The sequence below is a fragment of the Staurois parvus genome, unplaced genomic scaffold (genome assembly GCF_062004578.1).
Source record: "Staurois parvus isolate SC_StPar_1 unplaced genomic scaffold, SC_StPar_1.0 ptg000111l, whole genome shotgun sequence".
Classification (NCBI taxonomy): Eukaryota; Metazoa; Chordata; class Amphibia; order Anura; family Ranidae; genus Staurois; species Staurois parvus.
In genome coordinates, this window is record NW_028317907.1 from 184,162 (window position 1) to 210,833 (window position 26,672).

Consider the following 26,672-nt stretch of genomic DNA (forward strand, 5'->3'; position numbering starts at 1 on the left):
ACACTTTTATGCTCAGAAAGCCCCCAAGGTGGCATTCCAATGGATTATCTCTCGGTAGGTGTGCAGAAACTGTAGGAACTGTATAGAGCAGCCTTCTTCAACCTTTTCAACAGAGAGGAACCCTTGAAATAACTTTGCGGTCTCTGGGAACCCCTGCTAAAAATTATTATATCTCCAACTCATGATACATTAGTGTGATGGTCAATGGGAAGAATATTCCTTACACTTGTGGTCATTGGGAAGAATTACCCCTTTACAGACAGCTAAAAAGATCAATGGTGTCAGAAGTAACTTATCTAAGAGGCAGAAATTGCTCAAGGAACTCCTAGCAACCTCTGGAAGAACCCTGGTTGAGAAACCCTGCTCTAGATCAACTGTGGGTATAGTATTCTGTATACCAGTGGTCTCCAAATTGCGGCCCTGGGGCTGGATGTGGCCCTTTGCTTGCCTTTATCTGGCCCTTGGGGCACTATTCCGTAGACTGATAGGACACACTATTCTGCAAACTTTTCCCCGTTATCTCCAACTCATGATACATTAGTGTGATGGTCAATGGGAAGAATATTCCTTACACTTGTGGTCATTGGGAAGAATTACCCCCTTACAGAGATCTAAAAGGATCAATGGGGTCAGAAGGAGCTTATCTGAGAGGTAGAAATTGCTCAAGGAACTCCTAGCAACCTCTGGAAGAACCCTGGTTGAGAAACCCTGCTCTAGATCAACTGTGGGTATAGTATTCTGTATACCAGTGGTCTCCAAATTGCGGCCCTGGGGCTGGATGTGGCCCTTTGCTTGCCTTTAACCAGCCCTTAGGGCAATATTCCGTAGACTGATAAGACACACTATTCTGCCAACTGATACCAACAAAAAAGGTCACCATTTCTCCACTGACACCAATTGGAAGTATTTGTGCCCCATCACTGGTATCATTGGGTGGAATAATGTCAATTTATCTGGCCCTTGGGGCACTATTCCGTAGACTGATAGGACACACTATTCTGCAAACTTTTCCCCGTTATCTCCAACTCATGATACATTAGTGTGATGGTCAATGGGAAGAATATTCCTTACACTTGTGGTCATTGGGAGGAATTACCCCCTTACAGAGAGCTAAAAAGATCAATGGGGTCAGAAGGAACTTATCTGAGAGGCAGAAATTGCTCAAGGAACTCCTAGCAACCTCTGGAGGAACCTTGGTTGAGAAACCCTGCTCTAGATCAACTGTGGGTATAATATTCTGTATATCAGTGGTCTTCAAATTGCAGCTCTGGGGCCAGATGTGGCCCTTTGCTTGCCTTTAACCGGCCCTTAGGGCACTATTCCGTAGACTGATAAGACACACTATTCTGCCAACTGATACCAACAAAAAAGGTCACCATTTCTCCACTGACACCAATTGGAAGTATTTGTGCCCCATCACTGGTATCATTGGGTGGAATAATGTCAATTGGGCATTATTCCTGCCAATGATACTAGTGATGGGGCATGAATACTCCCCCCCTAATACTGAATGTGGCGATGCTTACTCCCACTGATGCCAGGAAAATATCGAATCCTGCTGGCCACAGTCTGATCCCCCCTAAAGTCTGAAGAACAATAAACTGGGCCTTTGTTTAGAAAGTATGGAGACGTGTGTCTATTTTCAACCTGACTTACTATGTAACTATGTAGGGATGAATGAAAATGATTTGACTTATTTCGGCATTCTCACCTCCCAAAATTGCACAAGTGAAAAGACTTCAAGTAGAACTATGGACAAAACTTTTTTTTTCCATTTAGGATAGAGCAAGAGAGAGTTATAACCCATCAGCTTTTTTTTCACCATCTGTGTCTCATTTTGGAGATATTCCTTTACGTTCTGTCCCGTATTCCAACAGGAAGTGAGAGGAAATCCAGAAAGTTAAGGGAATCCCTTAGGGACCCCCAGGTCATCAGAACTAGTGGAAGATTTCCCCTCTATTACGTTTCCTGGGACAATCCAAAATGTAGGATTTTCTTTTACTTTCTCTTTCAATGATAACAGTAAATGGGACAAATAGGCTAGGCTCACACTACATGCGATTCCCGCACCCACAACCACCCGAAGCTGCATCGCCCATCTCTTGCGAGATGAGGGAGGCCTACTGAGGAAGTCTCGCCTTTGGACGATACATGTGTAAGTGGGGGGAGCCACGCACATAACGTCATCCCGCGGCCATCTTGTCAGATTGTGGCAATGTACAAACCTGCACAGTGGAGTGCCCTGTATTGTTAGGGTATTTCCACTTCTTTTATTAAATATATTTATATGGAGAACACTATGGGCTCTTTTTTTGTTGTTTTATGATGGATTAACACTGCTGAGATTGTATGGGAAAGAGGAAGAATAAGACCTGGAGTCTCCATATGCCCTTAAAGGGGAAGCGCATTTATTTATTTATTACAGGTACTTATATAGTGCTGTCAATTTACGCAGCGCTTTACATATATATTGTACATTCACATCAGTCCCTAACCCTCAAGGGGCGTACAATCTAAGGTCCCCAACCCTCAAGGGGCATACAATCTATGGTCCCTAACCCTCAAGGGGGGTACAAGGTCCCTAACCCTCAAGGGGCATACAATCTAAGGTCCCTAACCCTCAAGGGGCGTACAAGGTCCCTAACCCTCAAGGGGCATACAATCTAAGGTCCCTAACCCTCAAGGGGCAGACAATCTATGGTCCCTAACCCTCAAGGGGCGTACAAAGTCCCTAACCCTCAAGGGGCGTACAATCTAAGGTCCCTAACTCACATTCATACATACTAGGGACAATTTAGACAGGAAACAATTCATCTACCAGCATGTCTTTGGAGTGTGGGAGGAAACTGGAGGAAACCCCTGCAGGCACAACATGCAAACTCCAGGCAGGTGGTGCTGTAGTTTGGATTTGAACCAACAACCTGAGTACTGCCAGGTGGAAGTGCTAACCATTTAGCCATTGTGCTGTCCTTTGACTACCTGTTGGTTCAGGAGTCAATTCTTAACCCCTTTGTGCCAGCACCTCCCGGCCCTTTAAGAGGTTTCAAAAGCTGAGGTTTTAGGGTCTTGTGACCATTGTGATTCACTATCACATGATTGGAAGAGGTCCTGATCGCAACCTTTCCGTGAGTCACGGAAATATGTGCTGGGAGGGCATCAAGGCCCAGATCCTGAGAGGCCACATATTTGTGTGCGCTCAGTATCTAGGGGTTAAAGGTGAGCTTCCAATTCTTCTGGTGGAGGTGACTTTCACATGTTGATGACTACGAGGAGCCAATTCACCTACCAGCATGTCTTTGGAGTGTGGGAGAAAACTGGTGTTCCCAAATGAAACCCTTGCAAGCACAGGGAGAACATGCAAACTCCAGGCAGGTGGTGCCATGATTAGGATTTGAACCAATGACCATGGTACTGCCAGGTGGATGTGCTAACCATTTAGCCACTGTGCTGCCCCTGTTGGCCTGGGCCCCGTACAGGAGGACTGGTGGTTCCCCTTTATCCACGACCCTGGCTTTACATATACAGTATTTGCAAATGTAATGAAAACAGACAGCATTTGAAACCTGACAGAAGCTCTAACCCCCTTACCTTCTCTATCTAAAACCAAGAAAAAATTTCGGCTAAAGTTGGGCTTTACTACATATTTGTAATGGCTTTAATCAGCATTTTCACGGCATTATTAGTTAGTCTGTTAGCATTTTTTTTCTACAGCGCTAATATTCCGTTTTGTTTTGGGGTTTTTTTATGTCCGGCAGGTCTTGGCTTTGCCTCGATGGTGATTGTGTTCTTCTGTAACACGTACTACATTATGATCCTGGTCTGGGGCCTCTATTACCTGGTACACTCCTTCACTAACACCCTGCCCTGGGCCACCTGTGGACATCCCTGGAACACCAAGGAGTGTACCGAAGTCTTCCTACTAGACCAGTGCTCCAACGTGACTTCAGCCAATGCAACCGGCTTCAGCACCACGCACAATATCAGCTGTGATGCTCTCCTGAACAAGAGATCACCGGTCATCGAGTTCTGGGAGTGAGTATGAAAGACAATATATTTTGTTTTATTGTTACTTGGTGGTGCATTTCCACTTTTTTGTCATTTGGCTCTTTTGTCTTTGCATTCATCCATCCCCATACTATCGCCATGACCAGGGGCAGACTGACAACTCATGGGGCCCCCGGGCAATAGGAGATTATGGGGCCCCTGTGTCATCGCCCACACTCAAATCACACCCAAAAAAGCCTATGAAAGGTATCAGGGACATCTCATGGGGCCCCCTACTGACCCCGGGCCCTCGGGCAGTGCCGAGTTCCCCAATGGCCAGTCCACCCCTGACCATGACTGCATGTCATATACAGCCCTGTATGGATTTTTTGAGTTGCAGGAGAAATCAGTTCCAGTCCAAGAGTGTTTATTTTAAAATCCAGGATTTCAGTTTAAATCAGTTCAGTACCATTCAGGCAAATCAGAACAAGGGGTGGACTGACCATTTGGAAACTCGGGCACTGCCCGTGGGCCCGGGGTCAGTAGGGGGCCCCATGAGATGCCCCTGGTACCTTTTTCATAGGCTTTTTTGAGTTTGGGCAAGGACACAGGGGCCCCATGATCCCCTATTGCCCAGGGGCCCCATGAGTTGTCAGTCCACCCCTGATCAGAACAAATGGCGTGAAACATTTTAGGGCTCCATATACACTGCAGCTGCTAAACTGATGCTCAGGAGCTGTTCAGCATTTTTTTCAGCAGCCCCTGAACTCTCCCTAATGTTTTCCTATGTGTCCGTGTACACATCATCGTTTACAGTCGTTTACAGGCAGTTGAGTTTACAGTCGTTTTTTTTGAACGCTCCAAACTTGCGTTCAGAAGTAGATTTTACCGGCGTTTCAAATGCCAAATGCTTGTAACCGTGGTTAACCGCATTTACAAGCATTTGCGTTTAGACGTGTTTTTTGACAGCTCCATATCCAGATGCGGTCCAGAGCCTTTTTTCTTCATAAAAAATTCACGCATAGTGTTCTCCATGTATTCAAATTGACCCGATACATCAGCGCAGTCAGTTCCAGGTTTCGCGTGAAGGAAAAAATGGTAGAACGCGCCGCATTATGCTCATGATGGGATCCATAGTGAATACAACCAGAAAAGACAGGTCATCTCAACCAGGGGCCGACTGACCATTTGGAAACTCGGGCATTGCCCGAGGGCCCGGGGTTAGTAGAGGGCCTCATGAGATGCCCCTGGTACCTTTTTCATAGGCTTTTTTGAGTTTGGGCAAGGACACAGGATCCCCATGATCCCCTATTGCCGGGGGCCCCATGAGTTGTCAGTCCGCCCCTGACCTCAACACACTTCTGCGGAGCTGTCCTCCCCATAGTCTTGTGGGACACGTGACAGGTCCCAGAAGACTACAGGTGGCCATTCACAAAGTGCAGCGCTTCTCGCGCATGCGCAGTGGGCACCTGGCTGTGAAGCCGCAAGCTGTCACAGCCGGGAGCCCACACTGAAGATGCTGGCGTCGGGGAGAGAAGATGGCCGATGAAAGTAGGACACCGCTGGACCGAGGAACAGGTAGGACTGAGAAGCAGTTTCTTCTACACAGTAGAGCCGAGCAGCCGGCCCGGTATTCTAACACAGCGGCGGTGGAAATACCAGTCTGTGCTGCTCCATATTTGCTCCATAATACGCACAGACATTTTCCCCCACTTTTTGGGGGGAATAAATTGCGTCTTATGGACAGGGGCGGACTGACAACTCATGAGGCCCCCGGGCAATAGGGGATCATGGGGCCCCTATGTCCTTGCCCACATTCAAAAAAGCCTATAAAAAAGGTACCAGGGGCATTTCATGGGGCCCTCTACTGACCCCAGGCCCCATTCTGGGCATTTGGGAAGGTCTCCTGAGGTTACCTTTTAAAAATGCTTCTAAATGCAGACGCGGATAAACTGACGTTTTATAACCTACGTTTTCCAGCAGTCACTTTCCAGCGGTCAGAAGAGTTTTCCAAAGGCCCCGTGTACATGAACCCTTATAGTCTGTTTTCTTTAGAATGTAGCCGCACCACCTGCACATATGTGAACCTAGGGTCAAAGGACTTGAGTTGACAGTTTTGGTTGGCTTCGAATAGGCTATGCATTTCCATAAAAGCCTATTGGAATACAAAACCCCCTTGAAGCAGGTCCAATGCTGGTCAGAAGGAGGTCAACTTGCCAGTGAGTTGTCAGTGATCTCAGAAGACACTATTTTTTCGCTGTTATGTGATACTTTACATTTTTGGGGGTTGTATTCGAGATGTGCAAAGAGAGATCACAAGAACACTTGTAACATTTAATTACGTAATGACAGATACAGATAAAAAAGAATTAATTAAAATTAGAAAATATATCAAGAATACTTAACTAAAGATGCCTTTTTGCCACGGAGTCCCGTCCGCTTTTTCAGCGTGGCACAGATGATCAGAAGCAGACATGTGCATGATAGCAGCTCCGATACAAGACCGAATATTCCAAGTTATAGCTGTAGTATATACAGGACTTGAATGTAAGGAATGGCCAACCTATCCCCCTTTAGAGCAACATGACATTTTAAGGACTTCTTCAGTTTGTAATGACATTCTTTTGGTATGAAGTCAGCTAAGGTAGCCAGGATATTTGCGGCTTTCTTAGATATTGTGAGACAATTTTACCAAGGAAATATGAAATATGCAGTTTCTGTATCAAGGCACTCAAACTGATGATGACATAATGCCATTAACACAGGCCCAAAAACCTATTTTTGAATTTAGGGAACTGGTTTTGGCCCAAATTCGGTTGACATGGGACCTAAAGCCTATTGTTGTTTTTCTTCTGCAGGAATAAGGTGCTGCAGCTCTCCGGAGGTCTGAATGAGCCTGGGCAGTTGAACTGGCAGATGATACTTTGCCTCCTGGCCACGTGGATCATTGTCTATTTCTGCATCTGGAAGGGCGTGAAATCGACTGGAAAGGTAACGTAACGATAACACTGAGCTCATATATAGACATCAGAAAATAGTCTTGTGTTACTAATGGCAAACGAGATTAATGGCTTCTCCAACCTGCTCTAGAAATCTGGTCTTGTTTAATAATTTTTTCGGCACCACTATCTAGGCATGGAGGTCAATAACTGAGTGTAAATCCGTCAGTTTCATTTTACAGGGATGCAGCCAATACGCAGGATTCTAAAAATGGAAAAATTAGGGACCGGCATCAGGAATATGAGTAGCAAGTGTTTAAAAATACACGATGCAAGAGAAGAGAGGAGGGATACAAAGGAAATTTGTGTAATTTGCATGATTTATTGTTGTAGGTGCTATATTCAATAGCTCCTGAAGAAGCCTTAAAATAGGCGAAACGTGTTGAGAAGTAATGCACCGGATATAGATTGTTGTAATGATTACTGAATACATGTCATCACTATAATGGGGTACAGGGGAGGGGGATATACATTACTGTATACATGTCATATCACTATAATGGAGTACAGGGGAGGGGGGATATACATTACTGTATACATGTCATATCCCTATAATGGAGTACAGGGGAGGGGGATATACATTACTGTGTACATGTCATATCACTATAATGGAGTACAGGGGAGGGGGATATACATTACTGTATACACGTCATATCACTATAATGGAGTACAGGGGAGCTGGGATATACATTACTGTATACACGTCATATCACTATAATGGAGTACAGGGGAGGGGGGGATATACATTACTGTATACACGTCATATCACTATAATGGAGTACAAGGGAGGGGGGGATATACATTACTGTTTACACGTCATATCACTATAATGGAGTACAGGGGAGCTGGGATATACATTACTGTATACACGTCATATCACTATAATGGAGTACAGGGGAGGGGGGATATACATTACTGTATACACGTCATATCACTATAATGGAGTACAGGGGAGCTGGGATATACATTACTGTATACACGTCATATCACTATAATGGAATACAGGGGAGGGGGATATACATTACTGTATACATGTCATATCACTATAATGGAGTACAGGGGAGGGGGGATATACATTACTGTATACACGTCATATCACTATAATGGAGTACAGGGGAGGGGGATATACATTACTGTATACACGTCATATCACTATAATGGGGTACAGGGGAGGGGGATATACATTACTGTATACATGTCATATCACTATAATGAAGTACAGGGGAGGGGGATATACATTACTGTATACATGTCATATCACTATAATGGAGTACAGGGGAGCTGGGATATACATTACTGTATACATGTCATATCACTATATACTCAGTAATGTATATCCCAGCTCCCCTGTACGCCATTATAGTGATATGACATGTTGTATACAGTACTTACTCCTAGTCCCTCCGAGTCCCCCGTGGTGGTGGAGATGGTGTCTCCTCTCAGCGGAGTAGAGCGGACCTCTCCTGCACCTGTCCCCTCGGCGGCGGTGCCGCGGAAGCCGGAAACCGGAAGTTGTAAACCGTAACTCGGCTTCACAATGAGGCTTGGAGCGCAGGGGCAGTCGCTCCATGCTTCATCTGTGCTTGCTGCTCGCCGCTTGCCACAGAGGAATTTCTCCTCCCATTTGGCGAGCGGGCGAGTGGCTTATTCAAGCCCTGTCTTAAGGTGTATGGGAAATGCACCAATATTTCCATCACAAAATGTACATATTTTCCTTTGTTAAAGTTTATCTAAAAGCAAAACTTTTTGAATTATTAGGAAATTAATTTAATTAGTAGGAAAGCCACCATAAGCTCGGTATTCTTTTCATGCAGTAATTTTTCTACAATACAACTTTATCTGCAACTCCTTACACATTAGTGCGATGGTCAGTGGGAAGAATTCTCCTTACACTTGTGGCCATTGGAAAGAGTTACCCCCTTACAGATAGCTAAAAAGATCAGTGGTGTCATTGGGAACTTATCTGAGAGGCTGAAATTGCTCATTGCTCAAGGAACCCCTAGCAACCTCTGGAGGAACCCTGCTTGAGAAACCCTGCTATATCATCTTGGAATTACCAGCCCAAAATTTTACCTAATTTTAATCAATAGGAAAGCAATCATAAAGCCATTATTTTTTAACCTCCAGAAAAGGGGGCATCAAGAGGCCCATTTGAATGAGGCCTTAGCTATGACCTTATGCCAGCTTAGAGATACCTCCTTTCTCAACCTTGTAAACACAGAGGAACCCTTGAAAGAACTTTCCGGTCTCTGGGAACCCTGGCTAAAAGTTACTATATTTACAACTCATGATACTTTAGTGTGATGGTCAGTGGGAAGGATGCTTCTTACACTTGTGGTCATTGGAAATAATTCCCCCCTTACTGATAGCTAAAATGATCAATGACGTCAGTGGGAACTTATGTTAGAGACAGAAGTTGCTCAAGGAACCCCTGACAACTTCTGAAGGATCCTAGGGTTTCATGAAACCCTGGTTGAGAAAACTTAGAGATACCTGGCCAAAATTTTACCAAATGTTTATTAATAGGAAAGCAATCATAAAGCCGGTATTTTTTTTTCTCAGAGAAGGTGGCAGCAGGATGTCCATGTGAATGAGGCTTGACTCCATACCACAGCCTTTCTCAACCTTTTCAACACAGAGGAACCCATGAAAAAATGTTCTACAATACAACTATATCTGCAACTCATTGGCCATTGGAAAGAGTTACCCCTTTACAGATAGCTAAAAAGATCAATGGTGTCAGTGGGAACTTATCTGAGAGGCAGAAATTGCTCATCACTCAAGGAACCCCTAGCAATGCCTGTAGGAACCCTGGTTGAGAAACTCTGCTACATCAGCTTAGAATTACCTGCCCAAAATGTTACCTAATTTTAATCAATAGGAAAGCAATCATAAAACAATTATTTTTTAACCTCCAGAAAAGGAGTCATCAAGAGGCCCGTTTGAATGAGACCTTAGCTATGACCCTCTGCCAGCTTAGAGATACCTGGCCAAAATTTTACATAATTTTAATTAGTAGGAAAGCAATCATAAGGCTTGAATTTTTTTCTCAGAAAAGGTGGCAGCTCTATCCCCGCTGGGCATCAGTCTGAGCGGCGGTAGGGAAAGTACAGCCGGATATGTGATGAAGGCTCTCTCCTTGCTGTCTCTCCACATCTCCCCGAGGGGACCGTTTTCAGCTCTCAGCGCTGATTGCCATGTGGGTCACGTGTCCCGCCCCTCTCCACTTCTCCTCGCACGGCTGATTGCACCGGACAGGCAGTTTAATCAAACCGCGTCAGAGTTTAATCTCTGCAGCTCTCCCTCCAATACTAATGTGTATCTCAAATAAAACAGGCGAACATGGGTAGTAAGAAGCACGGATACATGCAAGATACCAGCACACACCAGCCATAGACGTAGGGCCCTAACATTACTGTTCTGAAGAGGACCTGTCAGTCTTCAGAGATCTTATTCAATAAATTGATTCCAGTTATTATTTTTTTTTTTTCGTTATCATGGAAGTCAACTGTATCAAATAACTACTTTATCATAAATAATATCTTTATTGTTTTCTTATTTTCTTGAGTGAAAAAAAATCGTAGAGCATTACCTAAATAAATAGAAATAAATTATGTAGCCAGACCGCATAGAGATACCCCGCCAGTACGCAGTGAGTGAGAGCCGGAGTTTCAACACAATCCAGGAGTGTAAATGTAAGAAGAAGATAAACTGCTCGGACCAGGGGCGGACTGACCATTTGGAAACTCGGGCACTGCCCAAGGGCCCGGGTCAGTAGGGGGCCCCATGAGATGCCCCTGGTACCTTTTTCATAGGCTTTTTTTGAGTTTGGGCAAGGACACAGATGCCCCATGATCCCCTATTTCCCGGGGGCCCCAAGAGTTGTCAGTCCGCCCCTGGCTCAGACCAACCCAATAAACTCGGTAAGAACGTTGGCCTCAGCTGCCCCTCCAGCCACATTCACTGACGCATTTCGCCCCACCCACCGGGGCTTGATCACAGATCAAGCCCTCGGTGTGCGGGGAGGAATGCATCAGGGGTTGGTCAAAACAGGGCAATTATCTTTGTAACAGAAAAAAAAAAATGAAGAAAGAAAAATTTTAATTACAACATCTTTATTGTACAAGCAAAATAAAAAGTTACTATAGCACATCCAAAAAATGTATTTTCTGGATTGTTTAAAAAAACAAAACAAACAATGATAATTAAGCTGAAAAAAAGGAAAAATCGTAAGTCTTTATCGCACAAAAAAAAAAAGTTATTATACCACTTGCCAAAAGAAAAAAAAAGTCATAACCTGGATCGTTCAGAAAAAAACAAAACAAACAGTAATTGCCCCACATCACCCTCCTTGTGCACCATATATTTCCTCCTGCTGCTCAAGCCCCCTTGCGTGCCACCCATCCCCGCAGTGCTGCCTGCTACCCTCCTTTGCACCGGCATCTGCAGGCACTAAGATTATAGGATCCTTCAGGATGGAGAGTGGGGGAAGGTTTCCGTAAATACGTCACATTTACCAGCCCCTTCCAGTCCTGAATTAACACAATGAGCAATCTGTACCGATCACTCATTGTGTTCATTCTTAACTGTAGTTCATAAGTAAAATGAACTGTGGGGTTTATTTGGGGGGAAGGTTCCTGTCAGGTTGGCTGTATGGGGCCCCCGTGGTTTGGGGGGTCCTGTCAGGTTGGCTGTATGGGGCCCCGTGGTTTGGGGGGTCCTGTCAGGTTGGCTGTATGGGGCCCCGTGGTTTGGGGGGCCCTGTCAGGTTGGCTGTATGAGGCCCCGTGGTTTGGTGGGCCTTGTCAGGTTGGCTGCATGGAGCCCCATGGTTTGGGGGGCCCTGTCAGGTTGGCTGTATGGGGCCCCATGGTTTGGGGGGTCCTGTCAGGTTGGCTGTATGGGGCCCCCGTGGTTTGGGGGGCCTTGTCAGGTTGGCTGTATGGGCCTCTGTAGTTTGGGGGGACTTGTCAGGTTGGCTGTATGGGGCACGTGGTTTGGGGGGTCCTGTCAGGTTAGCTGTATGGGGCCCCGTGGTTTGGGGGGCCTTGTCAGGTTGGCTGTATGGGGCCCCATGGTTTGGGGAGTCCTGTCAGGTTGGCTGTATGGGGCTCCGTGGTTTGGGGGGTCCTGTCAGGTTGGCTGTATGGGGCCCGGTGGTGTGGGCGGTCCTGTCGCGTTGGCTGTATGGGTCCCCATGGTTTGGGGGGGCCTGTCAGGTTGGCTGTATGGGGCCCCGTGGTTTAGGGGGTCCTGTCAGGTTGGCTGTATGGGGCCCCGTGGTTTGGGGGGTCCTGTCAGGTTGGCTGTATGGGGCCCTGTGGTTTGGGTGGTCCTGTCAGGTTGGCTGTATGGGGCCCCGTGGTTTGGGGGGTCCTGTCAGGTTGGCTGTATGGGGCCCCGTGGTTTGGGGGATCCTGTCAGGTTGGCTGTATGGGGCCCCATGGTTTGCAGGGCCCTGTCAGGTTGGCTGTATGGGGCCCCGTGATTTGGGTGGTCCTGTCAGGTTGGCTTTATGGGGCCCCCGTGGTTTCTAACAGCAGCCCTGGGAGGGCATGTTGTAGATGACAACACAGCTAACAATCCAAAACTGGGCTTTGTCACCCTATAGCAGAAAGTGTTTAAATAATGGTCTTCATGGCGGCATCATCAGGTATTATTGATGAAAGCTGGAATGTTGAAAAACGTTTTTAAATGATAATCTAGGAGATTTTAGTGATTGGATTTACAAAAATGGTGATTTGTGTGTTGAGCTACTCCAATAGAAAACATTGGCATGCTGGGATTTGTAGTCGCCCCCTGACAGCCTCGTTTTTATTTAGGGTGCAGTACGCCTGGTTGCAGCCGTCGCTGTGAAGCACGCTCGCCTCTGAAGGCTGCATTATCATTAAATGTGTTCTACGGTGATTTCATTTAGATAATGACATCAGTACCATCGCTGCAACCCGAGGATTACGGCTCCCAGCTCATCCATTAGAGGGACAACACCAGGAAGATGTGTAATGCCGTGTGTGCAATTAAATGGAAATGAAATGTGAAATTCATTTGATCAGGAATCGTTTTATTGTGTTATAGTCGTTCTGTTAAAGTGTAGTTTTCGACTTTCGATGAGTAAAATCTTCCCACGTGAAATTTCGGTGGAAAAAAAATGACCTTTTCCTTTCCAATCTGTTGCCCTAAATTTTAATAGTTGCCAAATTAGAATTTAAAGGAAATAAATTTAATAAATAATTAAATAACTTAAATACATTTAAAGGAAAAGTTCACCTTCCGTAACATGTTACACCCATATTCATGCAACATGTTGCCAATGGACCTTCCACCTCTCCTCCATGATACCTGTTGTGACAGCTAGCTGGGGAGAGTCCCCCCTCCCCCTCGATAGCTGTCACAAAAAGAAAAAACGTGGCCGTCTGGGGCTCCGTCCACCCAGCCGCGTCATTCATTCACTCACGGTGTTCTGTGAATGAATGAACTACAAGTCCTAACAGACTTTGCAGCTGTTGGCTTGTAGTTCTCAATGCCTTCCTCTGGATCAACTGTGGGTGTAGGATTATAACTTTTTTTTTTTATATTTCTATGGTTGAACTGGATGGACTTTTGTCTTTTTTCAGCCAGACTAACTATGTAACTATGTAACTACCACGGCACTGTGGAGCGCAGTGGTAGTTCTTTGATTCTTACTGTCCGTATGTCTGCTTGCCCATGCATCCCGTACGAGCAAGCAGATATACTGACAGGTCTGCAGGAGACCTGCATGGCACCAGTGATCCGCTGTTCGCTGGTGCAATGTTTTAGAGTACTGGTGTCAAACTGGCGGCCCTCCAGCAGCTGCCAAACTACAAGTCCCATGAGGCATTGCAAGATTGACAGTTACAATTATGACTCCGAAAGGCAGAGGCATGATGGGACTTGTAGTTTCGCAACAGCTGGAGGGCCGCTAGTTTGACACCCCTGCTTTAGAGGCTGCAGAAACGAACAATAATAAATGCACATTTTTTTTGCCTGCATTTATTATTTTTTTGTAAAAAAAGGTAAATTTATCCTTTAAAGGGCAACTGCACTTTTGTGGGGAAAAAAATAGCACAGGTGATTACAAGAGGCTGAAATAAAGTTAAATTCAGGGACTTATGCAGGACATTCATGGGTTGAATTCCCTTTCATTTTCTTTAGAAAATCAGAAATTTTATTTAGAAAATCAGAAATTTTATTTAGTTAATCGGACATTTTTGAAAATCGGACACGTTTTTGTAATCTGATGGTGCCGCCAATGATTTAAAAAATCAACGAACCAAACCTTCCAATTTCTCCTCCTGTTGCTACAGAAAAGAATTTTCGTGGCCAAGAATTTTCTTTTCTTTCCAGGTCACGGCTTTATATTTCTCACACGATTCTCCCATCATTGATTCGAAATTTGTTTGTTTTTCAAAAAATTTCCAACATGCCCGATCACTCAAATTTGCTGATCACACAAAAATCTGCCGTTTCTGTGACCCTCTAATGGTGCTAAATTCAAACCGAAAATTCTTAGAAAAGATTTTGGAAAGAAAATTCTTTCAGAATTAGACCCGTGTATGGCCAGCTTTGGGCGGCACAGTGGCTTAGTGGTTATCACATCTGCCGTGCAGTAAATGGGTCATGGGTTCGATTCCTGACCATAGCACCTCCTGCATGGAGTTTGCATGTTCTCCCTGTGCTTGCGTGGGTTTTCTCTGGGTACTCCAGTTTCCTCCCACACTCTCAAAGACATGCTGGTAGGTTAATTGGCTCCTGTCTAAATTGTCCTAGTTTCATCCCTGGCCATGTGGGATCTCCTGCATGGTGGGGGTTGGGGAAAGACCTGGCAACCTACCCTGTAAAAATAATTGCCAAGAGAATTCATGGACAAAGTTGCTTAAGAGTGACAGTCCATGCAATCGCCAAGGGTCGGATACGACTGAATGGATAGATAGAGATGGCCGGCTTTACACTAGCTACATTTACGCATAATATGCAATAAATGGTGTTTATATTATGTGCCTGGAGTTTACTCTTCACTTCACGGAGTCTCTAGAAATTAACAACTTTCTTTCCCCAGGTTGTCTACTTCACAGCTTTGTTTCCGTACGTGGTCCTGATCGTCCTCCTGGCCCATGGAGTCACTCTGCCAGGGGCATTGGATGGCATTGTCTACTATCTCAAGCCTAACTGGTCCAAGCTGGCTGAAGCTCAGGTGAGAGATTGCAAGAAGTTGTATGATGGTATGTAGGTACAATAGAGTAATCCAATCCGTGTGTCCGTGGCACTGATCATACGGTATAGGCTATGTGGCAACATTTTTATGGACACCTGATCATCGCATCTACACCTTATGGCCAAAAGAATGTGAAAACCCCTCCAAATGATTGAGTTCAGGAGTCTCCAGTGAAGGGTACTGTTGAGGTTACAGTGTACAAAGACATTTTAGACAATTGTGTACTTCCAATCAGTTTGGTGAAGACCCTTTTATGTTCCAACATGACTGTGCCCCTGTTTACTGTACATAGCTAGCTCCATAAAGACGTTTCATTGTGTTCTTTTCGGAGGTCAACTGAAACACCAATTGGGAGCCAGGTCTTCTTACCCAACAGCAATATGTGAACTCACTAACCCCCGTTGTTACAGCTGAGATAAGAGGTGCCTAACTGGTACTCTTTCCTTTCTGCTTCTTAAACATGGATGCACAGAAGACCCAGAAATGCATGTTTATACCTGAGATTCTGAAAAAAAGCCTCTTGGTGGATAGTACCTACATGTTTGATGGTCCCTTGAGGCTACCATTATGCACTGTCTGCTCAGTAAGAAACTGATCAACTTACTTTTACTTTGCTTGTGTACCTATATCAGGTAGGGTACTGTGTTGTCAAAGGTAGGATCCTTTTTTATAGCTCCCTGTTAATCAATGTACAGGCGTACCTCGGTTTACGAAAGCCTTGGTTAATGTAGTTATCGGTTTACGAATGAAAATCCATTGAAAATAATGGCTCGGTTTACAAATTGTTTTCTCAATACGAACGAATTAATTGGTTTTCAGTGCATTTACAAATTAATTTTTAATCATGTCCCTGTACAGTATTTATGCCTTTAAAGTGCACTTTATAAAGAGTTTTGAACAGATAAAAGACTATTTTAAACTTTTTTTCTGACCTCTGGAACGGATTAATTGGTTTTCAATGCATTTGTATTATACACGGAGATCATATCCCCCCTTATGTATTATATATGGAGATCATATCCCCCCTCATGTATTATACATGAAGATCATATCCCCCTTATGTATTATACATGGAGATCATATATCCCCCCCTTATGTATTATACATGGAGATCATATCCCCCCTTATGTATTATACATGGAGATCATATCCCCCCTCATGTATTATACATGGAGATCATATCCCCCTTATGTATTATACATGGAGATCACATCCCCCCCCGTATGTATTATACATGGAGATCATATCCCCCCTTATGTATTATACATGGAGATCATATCCCCCCTTATGTATTATACATGGAGATCATATCCCCCCTTATGTATTATACATGGCGATCATATCCCCCCTTATGTATTATACATGGCGATCATATCCCCCCCTTATGTATTATACATGGTGATCATACCCCCCCTTATGTATTATACATGGAGATCATATCCCCCCTTATGTATTATACATGGAGATCATATCCCCCCTTATGTATTATACATGGAGATCATATCCCCCCTTATGTATTATACATGGTGATCATATCCCCCCTTATGTATTATACATGGTGATCATATCCCCCCCTTATGTATTATACATGGTGATCATATCCCCCCTTATGTATTATACATGGAGATCATATCCCCCCTTATGTATTATACATGGTGATCATATCCCCCCTTATGTATTATACATGGTGATCATATCCCCCCTTATGTATTATACATGGAGATCATATCCCCCCCTTATGTATTATACATGGAGATCATATCCCCCCCCTTGTGTATTATACATGGAGATCATATCCCCCCCTCATGTATTATACATGGTGATCATATCCCCCTTATGTATTATACATGGAGATCATATCCCCCCTTATGTATTATACATGGAGATCATATCCCCCCTTATGTATTATACATGCTGATCATATCCCCCCTTATGTATTATACATGCTGATCATATCCCCCTTATTCTCCTCTTCTCAAGAGAGAATAAATTCAGTTCCTCTAATCTTTCCTCATAGCTGATCTCCTCCATGCCTCGTATCAGTTTGGTTGCCCTTCTCTGTACTTTCTCCAGTTCCCCAATGTTCTTTTTGTGAATTGGTGCCCAAAACTGAACTGCATATTCCAGATGTTGTTTGCATGTCCTTTAAAAACCCTACATTCTAATGTAAGGTTACTATATTACAATTTGTGTTTGCTCTGCTGAGCTGGCTGATCCTGAAGGGCAAGGGTTAACGCTGCTGGACAGGTTTTCCCATGCTTTTTTTAGGAAAATACCACCCTTTGTAGGACAAATTATATAAGTAGGGGCTCATTGAGTCCCTTGGGGCCTTTTGCCATTAAGAATGAAGCTGTCACTCTGTTGCTCGACCGCCCCTTGCGGGAACTTAGTGGGAAGGGGGGGATTACATGGATTTGAAGGAACCAGTTATGGATTTACTACTATTTATGGACTCTTGCCCTGCTAAGGACTGTAATGGACTTTCACACCTAATGCTCACCTGGAAAGCATATCTGTATTTTAGGTGATGGGAAGGTAACATGTGAAGTGGTACCTCAATGGGTGTCAAGACTGACCCCATCTATTTTATAAAAGGGTTGAATTTAGCTTTTTTTATGGAAATCTGCAGGGTGCTCAAGAAAGTCAAAATTCATTAGGTGCAAGGTACCTGTCCCAACCAACCAATCATCTCTTTACCCTGCCATCATTGGTGAGCGTGGTAACTGTGGACATTTCAAGTGCATTGGAGAAACGGAGCGGAACAGCTTTTAAGTGGACCAAGGCAATCTTAACTCTGTAACCCCAGCTTTCTGTTTTCCATTGCAGAAGAAAGTTGAAAATTACTCAATGCTGTCTGTTTTTGGAGCCTTGCTCGGCATTTTATGTATAAACACGTCAGCTATTTCCTAAATATTGCTCTGGCTGCCATATGAACCCTTTGATTTGATATACAATAATGTCAAATAAAGCTTAACCTTCTCTTTCCATGTAGGCCTGCACTTATATCCATTATGCTCTGGTTTATATATAATATAATGAAACAGTTTCCTTCCTCTGAACATATATATTGCTGACCTTTTAAGTTGCTTACATTTTAAGCCACATAGAATATAATTTATCATGGGTCCGTCAAAGAGTAAAGAGTAGAGACTCTGGCATCTGCTTTGGCTCACGGCTTAAGATAACGTTGGCTCAAATTGAATATACACCATCTCTTCCTTCCAGGTATGGATAGACGCTGGAACGCAGATCTTCTTTTCGTATGCTATTGGGTTAGGGGCTCTAACAGCCCTTGGCAGCTACAACAGATTTCACAATAACTGCTACAGGTGAGTCCGTGCGCAATGAAGGAAGACAACGATCAAACTCAATATGTCTTAAAAGCTTTGTTTCCAGGGTGACACTCGCCCCCCAGTCTCCGAAGTCTCCTTAGATGTCGCTACTTATAATCCTTAAAACCAATGAACTTATATCTAACGTGTTTCGTTCCCTCCGGCTTGTCCAGTGCTGAGCACTAAAGCCAATAAAGGGGCCACCAAACATAAATTGTATTAACTGTTTCTTCCAAATATTTGTATTTTTCCTAATAATTATGGAAAATAAGCAAATGTTTCAGGAGTTTTTTTAGAAATAAGCAAGGAAGATAGCCCTGAGACCATACAGAACGTTGGACACCCAACAATAAAGGTTATGTATTCTTCCAAGGCAAACACACCGTTGTACAGTGGTATGGACTAGTTTTCCAGTGTTTCTCTTCTTCCTGAGTTTCTCTCCCCCGCTCAGCTAATGTGACCCCAATGCTGATGGAGAGGGGAGAACAAGGATGCTGAGCAGGTGCCCAATGTACTTTGTATCAGTCGATGAAATTATTGGTTGTTATGACGCTGGTGGCTAGAAGCTTGATCCACCCCCTGGCTTGTATACAATTTTTGGTCAACTTTTAGGCATTTTGCCAAGACACCCCTAAAGAAACATGAAGGCCCACCTGTTTGCAAAAGTCTGGTCTATAGGAAGTATTTTTCCAACTGTTTTGAGTACAGGGCCTGGTAAATTCTTCCAAAACCATCCTTGCCCCAACAGCAAGTGGTGGCTAGAAGCTTGATCCACCCCCTGGCTTGTATACAATTGTTGGTCAACTTTTAGGAATTTTGTCAAGACACCACTAATGAAATATGAAGGCACCCTGGTTGCAAAAGTCTGCTCTATAGCAAGTAGTTTTCCAACCATTTCGAGACCAGGGCCTGGTAAATTCTTCTAAAACCATCCTTGCCCCAACAGCAAGTGGTGGCTAGAAGCTTGAATCACCCCCTGGCTTGTATACAATTTTTGGTCATCTTTTAGGCATTTTGCCAAGACACCCTAAAGAAACATGAAGGCACTCTGGTTTAAAAAGTCTGCTCTATAGCAAGTAGTTTTCCAACTGTTTCAAGACCAGGGCCTGGTAAATTCTTCCAAAACCATCCTTGCCCCAACAGCAAGTGGTGGCTAGAAGCTTGATCCACCCCCTGGCTTGTATACAATTGTTGGTCCACTTTTAGGAATTTTGTCAAGACACCACTAATGAAATATGAAGGCACCCTGGTTGCAAAAGTCTGGTCTATAGCAAGTAGTTTTCCAACCATTTCGAGACCAGGGCCTGGTAAATTCTTCTAAAACCATCCTTGCCCCAACAGCAAATGGTGGCTAGAAGCTTGAATCACCTTCTGGCTTGTATACAATTTTTCGTCAACTTTTAGGCATTTTGCCAAGACACCCCTAAAGAAACATGAAGGCACTCTGGTTTAAAAAGTCTGGTCTATAGCAAGTAGTTTTCCAACCGTTTCAAGACCAGGGCCTGGTAAATTCTTCCAATACAATCCTTGCCCCAACAGCAAGTGGTGGCTAGAAGCTTGATCCACCCCCTGGCTTGTATACAATTTTTGGTCAACTTTTAGGAATTTTGTCAAGACACCACTAATGAAATATGAAGGCACCCTGGTTGCAAAAGTCTGGTCTATAGCAAGTAGTTTTCCAACCATTTAGAGACCAGGGCCTGGTAAATTCTTCCAAAACCATCCTTGCCCCAACAGCATGTGGTGGCTAGAAGCTTGATCCACCCCCTGGCTTGTATACAATTTTTGGTCAACTTTTAGGAATTTTGTCAAGACACCACTAAAGAAATATGAAGGCACCCTGGTTGCAAAAGTCTGCTCTATAGCAAGTAGTTTTCCAACCGTTTCGAGGCCAGGACCTGGTAAATTCTTCTAAAACCATTCTTGCCCCAACAGCAAGTGGTGGCTAGAAGCTTGAATCACCCCCTGGCTTGTATACAATTTTTGGTCAACTTTTAGGCATTTTGCCAAGACACCCTTAAAGAAACATGAAGGCACCCTGGTTTAAAAAGTCTGGTCTATAGCAAGTAGTTTTCCAACTGTTTCAAGACCAGGGCCTGGTAAATTCTTCCAAAACCATCCTTGCCCCAACAGCACAAAAATAACACTTATACTCACATAATAAAGGTATGGGAATGCAAAAGGTACACTGAAATGTTGGATGTGGCTGTAGAAGAGAGGGGCTGTAGAGTGGGTTGAGGGGCTCTGCAGAAGACTTGGTGGCCCTGTAGGGGATTGGGTTTCTGGAGAGGGTTGGGGGTACTGTAGATGGTTGGTGGGCACTGTGGGACAATGTTGGAAGTTAGGGGCACTATGGAGGGCTGTTGTATCTGCAGCAGATTGGGAGGCACTGTGAAGGCAGAGCACTCTCAAGGGGCATGGAGGCACTGTGGACCACTATGAGACCAGCTTGGGGGGCACTATGGAATCTTGGAGTCACTGTGGAAGGTCAGGTCCAGGGGCGGACTGACAACTCATGGGGCCCCCGGGCAATAGGGGACCATGGGGCCCTTGTGTCCTTGCCCAAACTCAAAAAAGCCTATGAAAAAGGTACCAGGGGCATCTCATGGGGCCCCCTACTGACCCCGGGCCCTCGGGCAGTGCCCGAGTTTCCAAATGTTCAGTCTGCCCCTGGTCAGACCTGTAGCTGGCTGAAGGCCTGGGAGAAGGCTGCGTTGAGAACCACTGGTCTAAAGCATTCCTCTTCACTCCTCTAGCTGCTACATAAAAGGATATGAAAGGAGGTGCAGGGAGGGGCAAAAGAGCTGGGCCAGCACAAAGCATAACTGGACACTCTCAAAAGAGTGGAAAGCTATGATGTGCAGATTGGGTGCGAGGAAATTGACTTTTCCTGAAGAAATTTGCTAGCAAGTTCAAATAAATAAAACAAGTTTATGGAAAAGAAAAACACTGCAAATACGCAAGTACTTCTTTTAGATTTTTTCCAGTAATTTTTTTAGGTCGATGGCAGGGGCTCCTTAAATCATATTATAGGTTGGTTGGGAAGGCCTTTTCTCAGAATGTTTAAAGATCCTGATTTAGTACTTGTGCATCTCTTTGTGGTATGGAAGGAATCCAGCGAGTTTACGAAAGATGTGAAATGAATTAAACTTTGCTCTCCTCGGATTGGCAGTAGTGATGTGGCAATCCTTAAAGGGTGATTTACAGGCACTTTCTCAGTCCACAGCCCAGGACAGATCAGCAGTTGTAAAACGATTGTAAACATTTAGAGGTGTATATGTTTACATGTGTGCAGTTCCTTTTGTTACAAATCGAAATTCAGATGAAGTTTTTCTATTTTCTGAGATTCAGATGAATCAATGTAGCAAAGAATTTCAACAAATTCGAAATAAACTATAAAGAAATGAATTGTCTGAATTAGAAAATGAATTCAAATTAGAAAATGAATTAGAATTTGATTTAAAAAATGTATTTGAATTCGAATTATAAACATATTGCAATATATACAGTGAAATGAGATGATGATTCCTACTTAGCCTGCTGAATAGAATAAAATAAAATAGAATAAAATGGAATGTAATAGAAAAGAGTAAATTAGAAAATAAAGGAATAGAATGAAAAATAAAATAATAGAATAAAACAATAGAATAGATTACAATGGAATAAAACAGAATAGAATAGTTACATAGTTACAAAGTTAGTCTGCCTGAAAAAAGTCCATCCAATTAAACCAATTAAACAAAAAAAAAAAGTTATAATCCTATACCCATAGTTGATCCAGAGGAAGGCAAAAAACCCAGCAAAGCACGATTCAATTTGCTCCTGCAGGAAAAAAAATTCCTTCCTGATTCCTGATTAGAAAATAAAAGAATAGAATTGAATAGAATAGAAAAAAAAATGAATAGATTAAAATAGAATGGAAAGAACGAATATAGCCATGTTCTGAAATTCTAATTTCAAATCAATTTGAAATGAGCAAATATACAAAATTAATCTGAATATAGAAAACAAATTCTGAAAATAAATCGTTCTAAGATAATGGATATGATGAAACAAAACTTATTACCTCAACGAAAGAATACAAAAACGAAAAAAAAAAAATTTTCTGTCGTGCACATCTCTATATATTTGGTTTTTTTTCGCCGTGTAATTTATGAAAGCTCGATCAAATAAAAATATAATTATTGCAAAGAAAAAACAAATTCTACAAAAAAATAAAGTAGAATCAAACTCAATCAGAAAAAAAAAATATCGTATGAGCTTTAGGATGTTCATGTTATTTCAAAAATTTTTTACGTTTCTAAAACCTCCAGCTTTCATCGAAATAATACCTAGTGCCTCCCTGCTGTGAAGACCCTTCCTTATTCAGACTCTTCCAATTATGTGGTGACAACGCTCTGTCCCTGTCTCCCAACTGAGTTCTTGTGTTGTCACCCTGTCAAGTGTTCATCTGATGAAGACTGTATACTGCTGTGATGACACATTGCACGGGTTTGTCCCGCCTGGTCACAAAGCTGGGGTAGAGCAATAATATGGAGCCAATAATATGGAACCAATAGTATGGAGCCAATAGTATGGAGCCAATAATATGGAGCCAATAATATGGAGCCAATAGTATGGAGCCAATAGTATGGAGCCAATAATATGGAGCCAATATTATGGAGCCAATAATATGGTGTCAATAGTATGGAGCCAATAATATGGAGCCAGTAATACGGAGCCAATAGTATGAAGCCAATAGTATGGAGTCAATAATATGGCACCAATAATATGAAGCCAATAACATGGAGCCAATAATTTGGAACCAATAATATGGAGCCAATAGTATGGAGCCAGTAGTATGGAGCCAGTAGTATGGAGCCAATAATATGGAGCCAACAGTATGGAGCCAACAGTATGGAGCCAATAATATGGAGCCAATAATATGGAGTCAATAGCATGGAGCCAATAATATGGAGCCAATGCTGGAGCAAGTGCAAGTAGAAAGGACGTGACCAGGGGCGGACTGACCATTTGGAAACTCGGGCACTGCCCGAGGGCCCGGGGTCAGTAGGGGGCCCCATGAGATGCCCCTGGTACCTTTTTCATAGGCTTTTTTGAGTTTGGGCAAGGACACAGGGGCCCCATGATCCCCTATTGCCCGGGGGCCCCATGAGTTGTCAGTCCGCCCCTGGACGTGACCAAAGAGGCTGCAGCAGATTAGCAGTTCTGAGATTGATAAAATGGTGAAATATGTCAAGACCCCTTTTAATAGTCATGGTTACCTGCCATTTCTTGCCTTTATTTGATTCGATCATCTGCTATAGAAGTTTTTCCATTTGTAACTGTTTTATATTCTGCTTCTGTGCTCCCCAGAGATGCATATATATTGGCTGCTATTAACAGTTCTACAAGCTTCTTTGCTGGTTTCGTGGTCTTCTCAGTCCTGGGGTTCATGGCGTCAGAGCAGGGGGTTGACATATCAAAAGTTGCAGAATCTGGTAAGTACACATGGAATGAAATGATCGAGATCAGGAACAAACTTCTTTTTGTTCCCACTAACTGAAGCCGTATATAAAGGAAGATCAGTAAATATTTGCTGAAAACAAACAATATACATTTCAAAGATTTTGGGTATTTTCTTTTTTTTTTTCGATGTTCTCTTCTAAACCAATTGATATTTGCCTCATTTGTATATTCTAAAACTAAGCTGCCAAGTGGGAAGGTCCACCTTCATTATCACCAACTCAGCAATCCCAGTCCTATAAGAAAAGCAGTTTTCCATAGTGGAAATGTAAACATTTGAAGGTGTTGCTGGTTTTAAAAATTCATGGCAACTCAAATGTAATGATAATTATTAAATAATAAATTAAAAAACAGTCTTTGAAAAATACACACACAATAAATAAATAAATATATATATATATATATACACATATATAGTGTGTGTATGTATGTATATATATATATATATATATATAGTGCGTGTGTATGTGTGTGTAAATATATATATTTAGTGTGTGTGTGTGTGTATATATATATATATATAAATATATATATATATATATATGTACATATATACATTGTGTGTGTGTATATATATATATATGTATATACACACACACACTATATATATATATATATATATATACACATCTATATATATATATATATATATATCTCTATATATATATATTGTGTGTATGTATATAGTATATATATATTGTGTATGTGTATATATATATATATATATATATATATATATATGTATATATATATATATATATTGTGTGTGTGTATATATATGTATGTATGTATGTATTGTGTGTGTGTATGTATGTGTATATATATATATATATATATATATATATATATATATATATATATTTTTTTTTTTTTTTTTTTTTTTTGCAAAAGTGGGTGTATTTACTAAGACTGGAGAGTGCAGAATCTGGTGCAGCTGTGCATGGTAGCCACTCAGCTTCTATCTTCAGCTTGTTCAATGAAGCTTTGACAATAACACCCCGTTCACATCAAGCCTGACTTTGAAATCGTGCGACTTACAGTGAAGTCGCACGATTTAAAAGTTGGGAGATTTAAGGTGCGATTTGCAAGACATCTGACACAGATGTCTATGCAAATCGCACCAAAAGTAGTGCATGTGCTACTTTTGAAATCGGTGCGGCTCCGACCAAGTTGGAAGCACACCGATATGACCGCTGTGATTGCAGACAATAGGGTGCGACTTGGCATGTGATTTGCAAGTCGCATAGCATGCAAATCGTATGCAAAGTCGCACCCGATGTGACCAGGGACTTAGGCTCCATTCACACCTATGCAGTTTGCTTTTTGTCTGCTTTGCAGTGTTTTTGCCACGATCTGCGTTTTGCTCAGCTTTTTTTTTGTGGATTTATTTTTTTTGCTGAGCAGAATAAAAATGCAAAACACAAAATGTGGCAAAATCGTGGCAACAACGCACCACCATGCATTTCAGCAGATTCTCCATTGAACTCTATTGTAGCAAAAACTCTGCTTTTTGCTTTTAAAAAAGTCCCTGACCCTTTCTAAAAATGGCTCAAAAAATGTGAGCGTGTTCCATAGGAAGCCATGTTAAGTGGACTGTAGTGCGTTTCTGCAAAAAGCACTAAAAAACGCATTGGTGTGAAAGGATCCTAAAACCTGGAAGCTGATTGGTATGCAGCTATGCACAGCTGCACCAGAATTTGCACGCTCCAGTTTTAGTAAATCTACCACAATATTAGAATCATATAAAACAACTTTGTGTTTGCGCATATAATCCTTCAACGGGTATAAAAGGATTTTTCTTAATGGAGTCTTTACACTAAATTGCAAAATACTAGGTCTGGGGTCTCCAATCTTTCAAAACTAAAGCCCAGTTTACTGCCTTTCAGACCTTAGCAAGGCTGGGCTGTGGCCAGTAGGAGTAGAAATTGTCCTGCCATCAGTGGAAGTAAACCGTGCATTTTTGCAATTAGAGGCAGAATAGTACCCATTGTTGGTGTCAGTTGGAGGAATAGAGCCTTTTCATTGGTGTCAGGGGAAGGAATATTGCCCCATCATTGGTGTCTATGGGAAGAATAGTGTCCCATTGTTGGTATCTATGGGTGGAATAGTGCCCCATCATTGGTGTAATTCGAATGAATAGTGCCCCATCATTGGTGTCAGAAGAAGGAATAGTGTTCCATCATTGGTATTAGTGGGAGAAATAGTGCCACGTTGTTGGTGTCTATGGAGGGAATAGTGCCCCATTATTGGTGTCAGTAGAAGGAATACTGTGCCATCATTGGTATTAGTGGGAGGAATAGTGCCTCATCATTGGTGTCTATGGGAATAATAGAGTCCCATTGTTGGTATCTATGGGTGGAATAGTGTCCCATCATTGGTGTCAGAAGAAGGAATACTGTGCCATCATTGATGTTAGTGGAAGGAATAGTGCCCCATCATTGGTGTCAGTGGGAGGAATAGTGCTCCATCATTGGTGTCAGTAGAAAGAATAGTGCCCCATCTTTGATGGAAGTGGGAGGAATAGTGCCCCATCATTGGTGTCTATGAGAGGAATAGTGCCTTATTGTTGGTGTCTATGGAAGGAATAGAGCCCCATCATTGGTGTCAGTATAAGTAATA

The 26,672-nt window shown here is 42.8% G+C and overlaps 1 protein-coding gene across 1 annotated transcript in view; it reads left to right on the forward strand.

Annotated features, from left to right (window-relative positions):
* LOC149467450 (sodium- and chloride-dependent creatine transporter 1-like) overlaps nucleotides 1-26,672 on the forward strand; it is a 110,670-nt gene that overhangs the window by 59,211 nt on the left and 24,787 nt on the right. Inside the window, exons 4-8 of the mRNA XM_089671646.1 lie at nucleotides 3,756-4,032; nucleotides 6,843-6,975; nucleotides 15,061-15,195; nucleotides 18,442-18,545; nucleotides 23,904-24,028. Of these exons, the coding sequence (XP_089527772.1) occupies nucleotides 3,756-4,032; nucleotides 6,843-6,975; nucleotides 15,061-15,195; nucleotides 18,442-18,545; nucleotides 23,904-24,028 (774 nt within the window). The remainder of the gene's footprint in view (nucleotides 1-3,755; nucleotides 4,033-6,842; nucleotides 6,976-15,060; nucleotides 15,196-18,441; nucleotides 18,546-23,903; nucleotides 24,029-26,672) is intronic.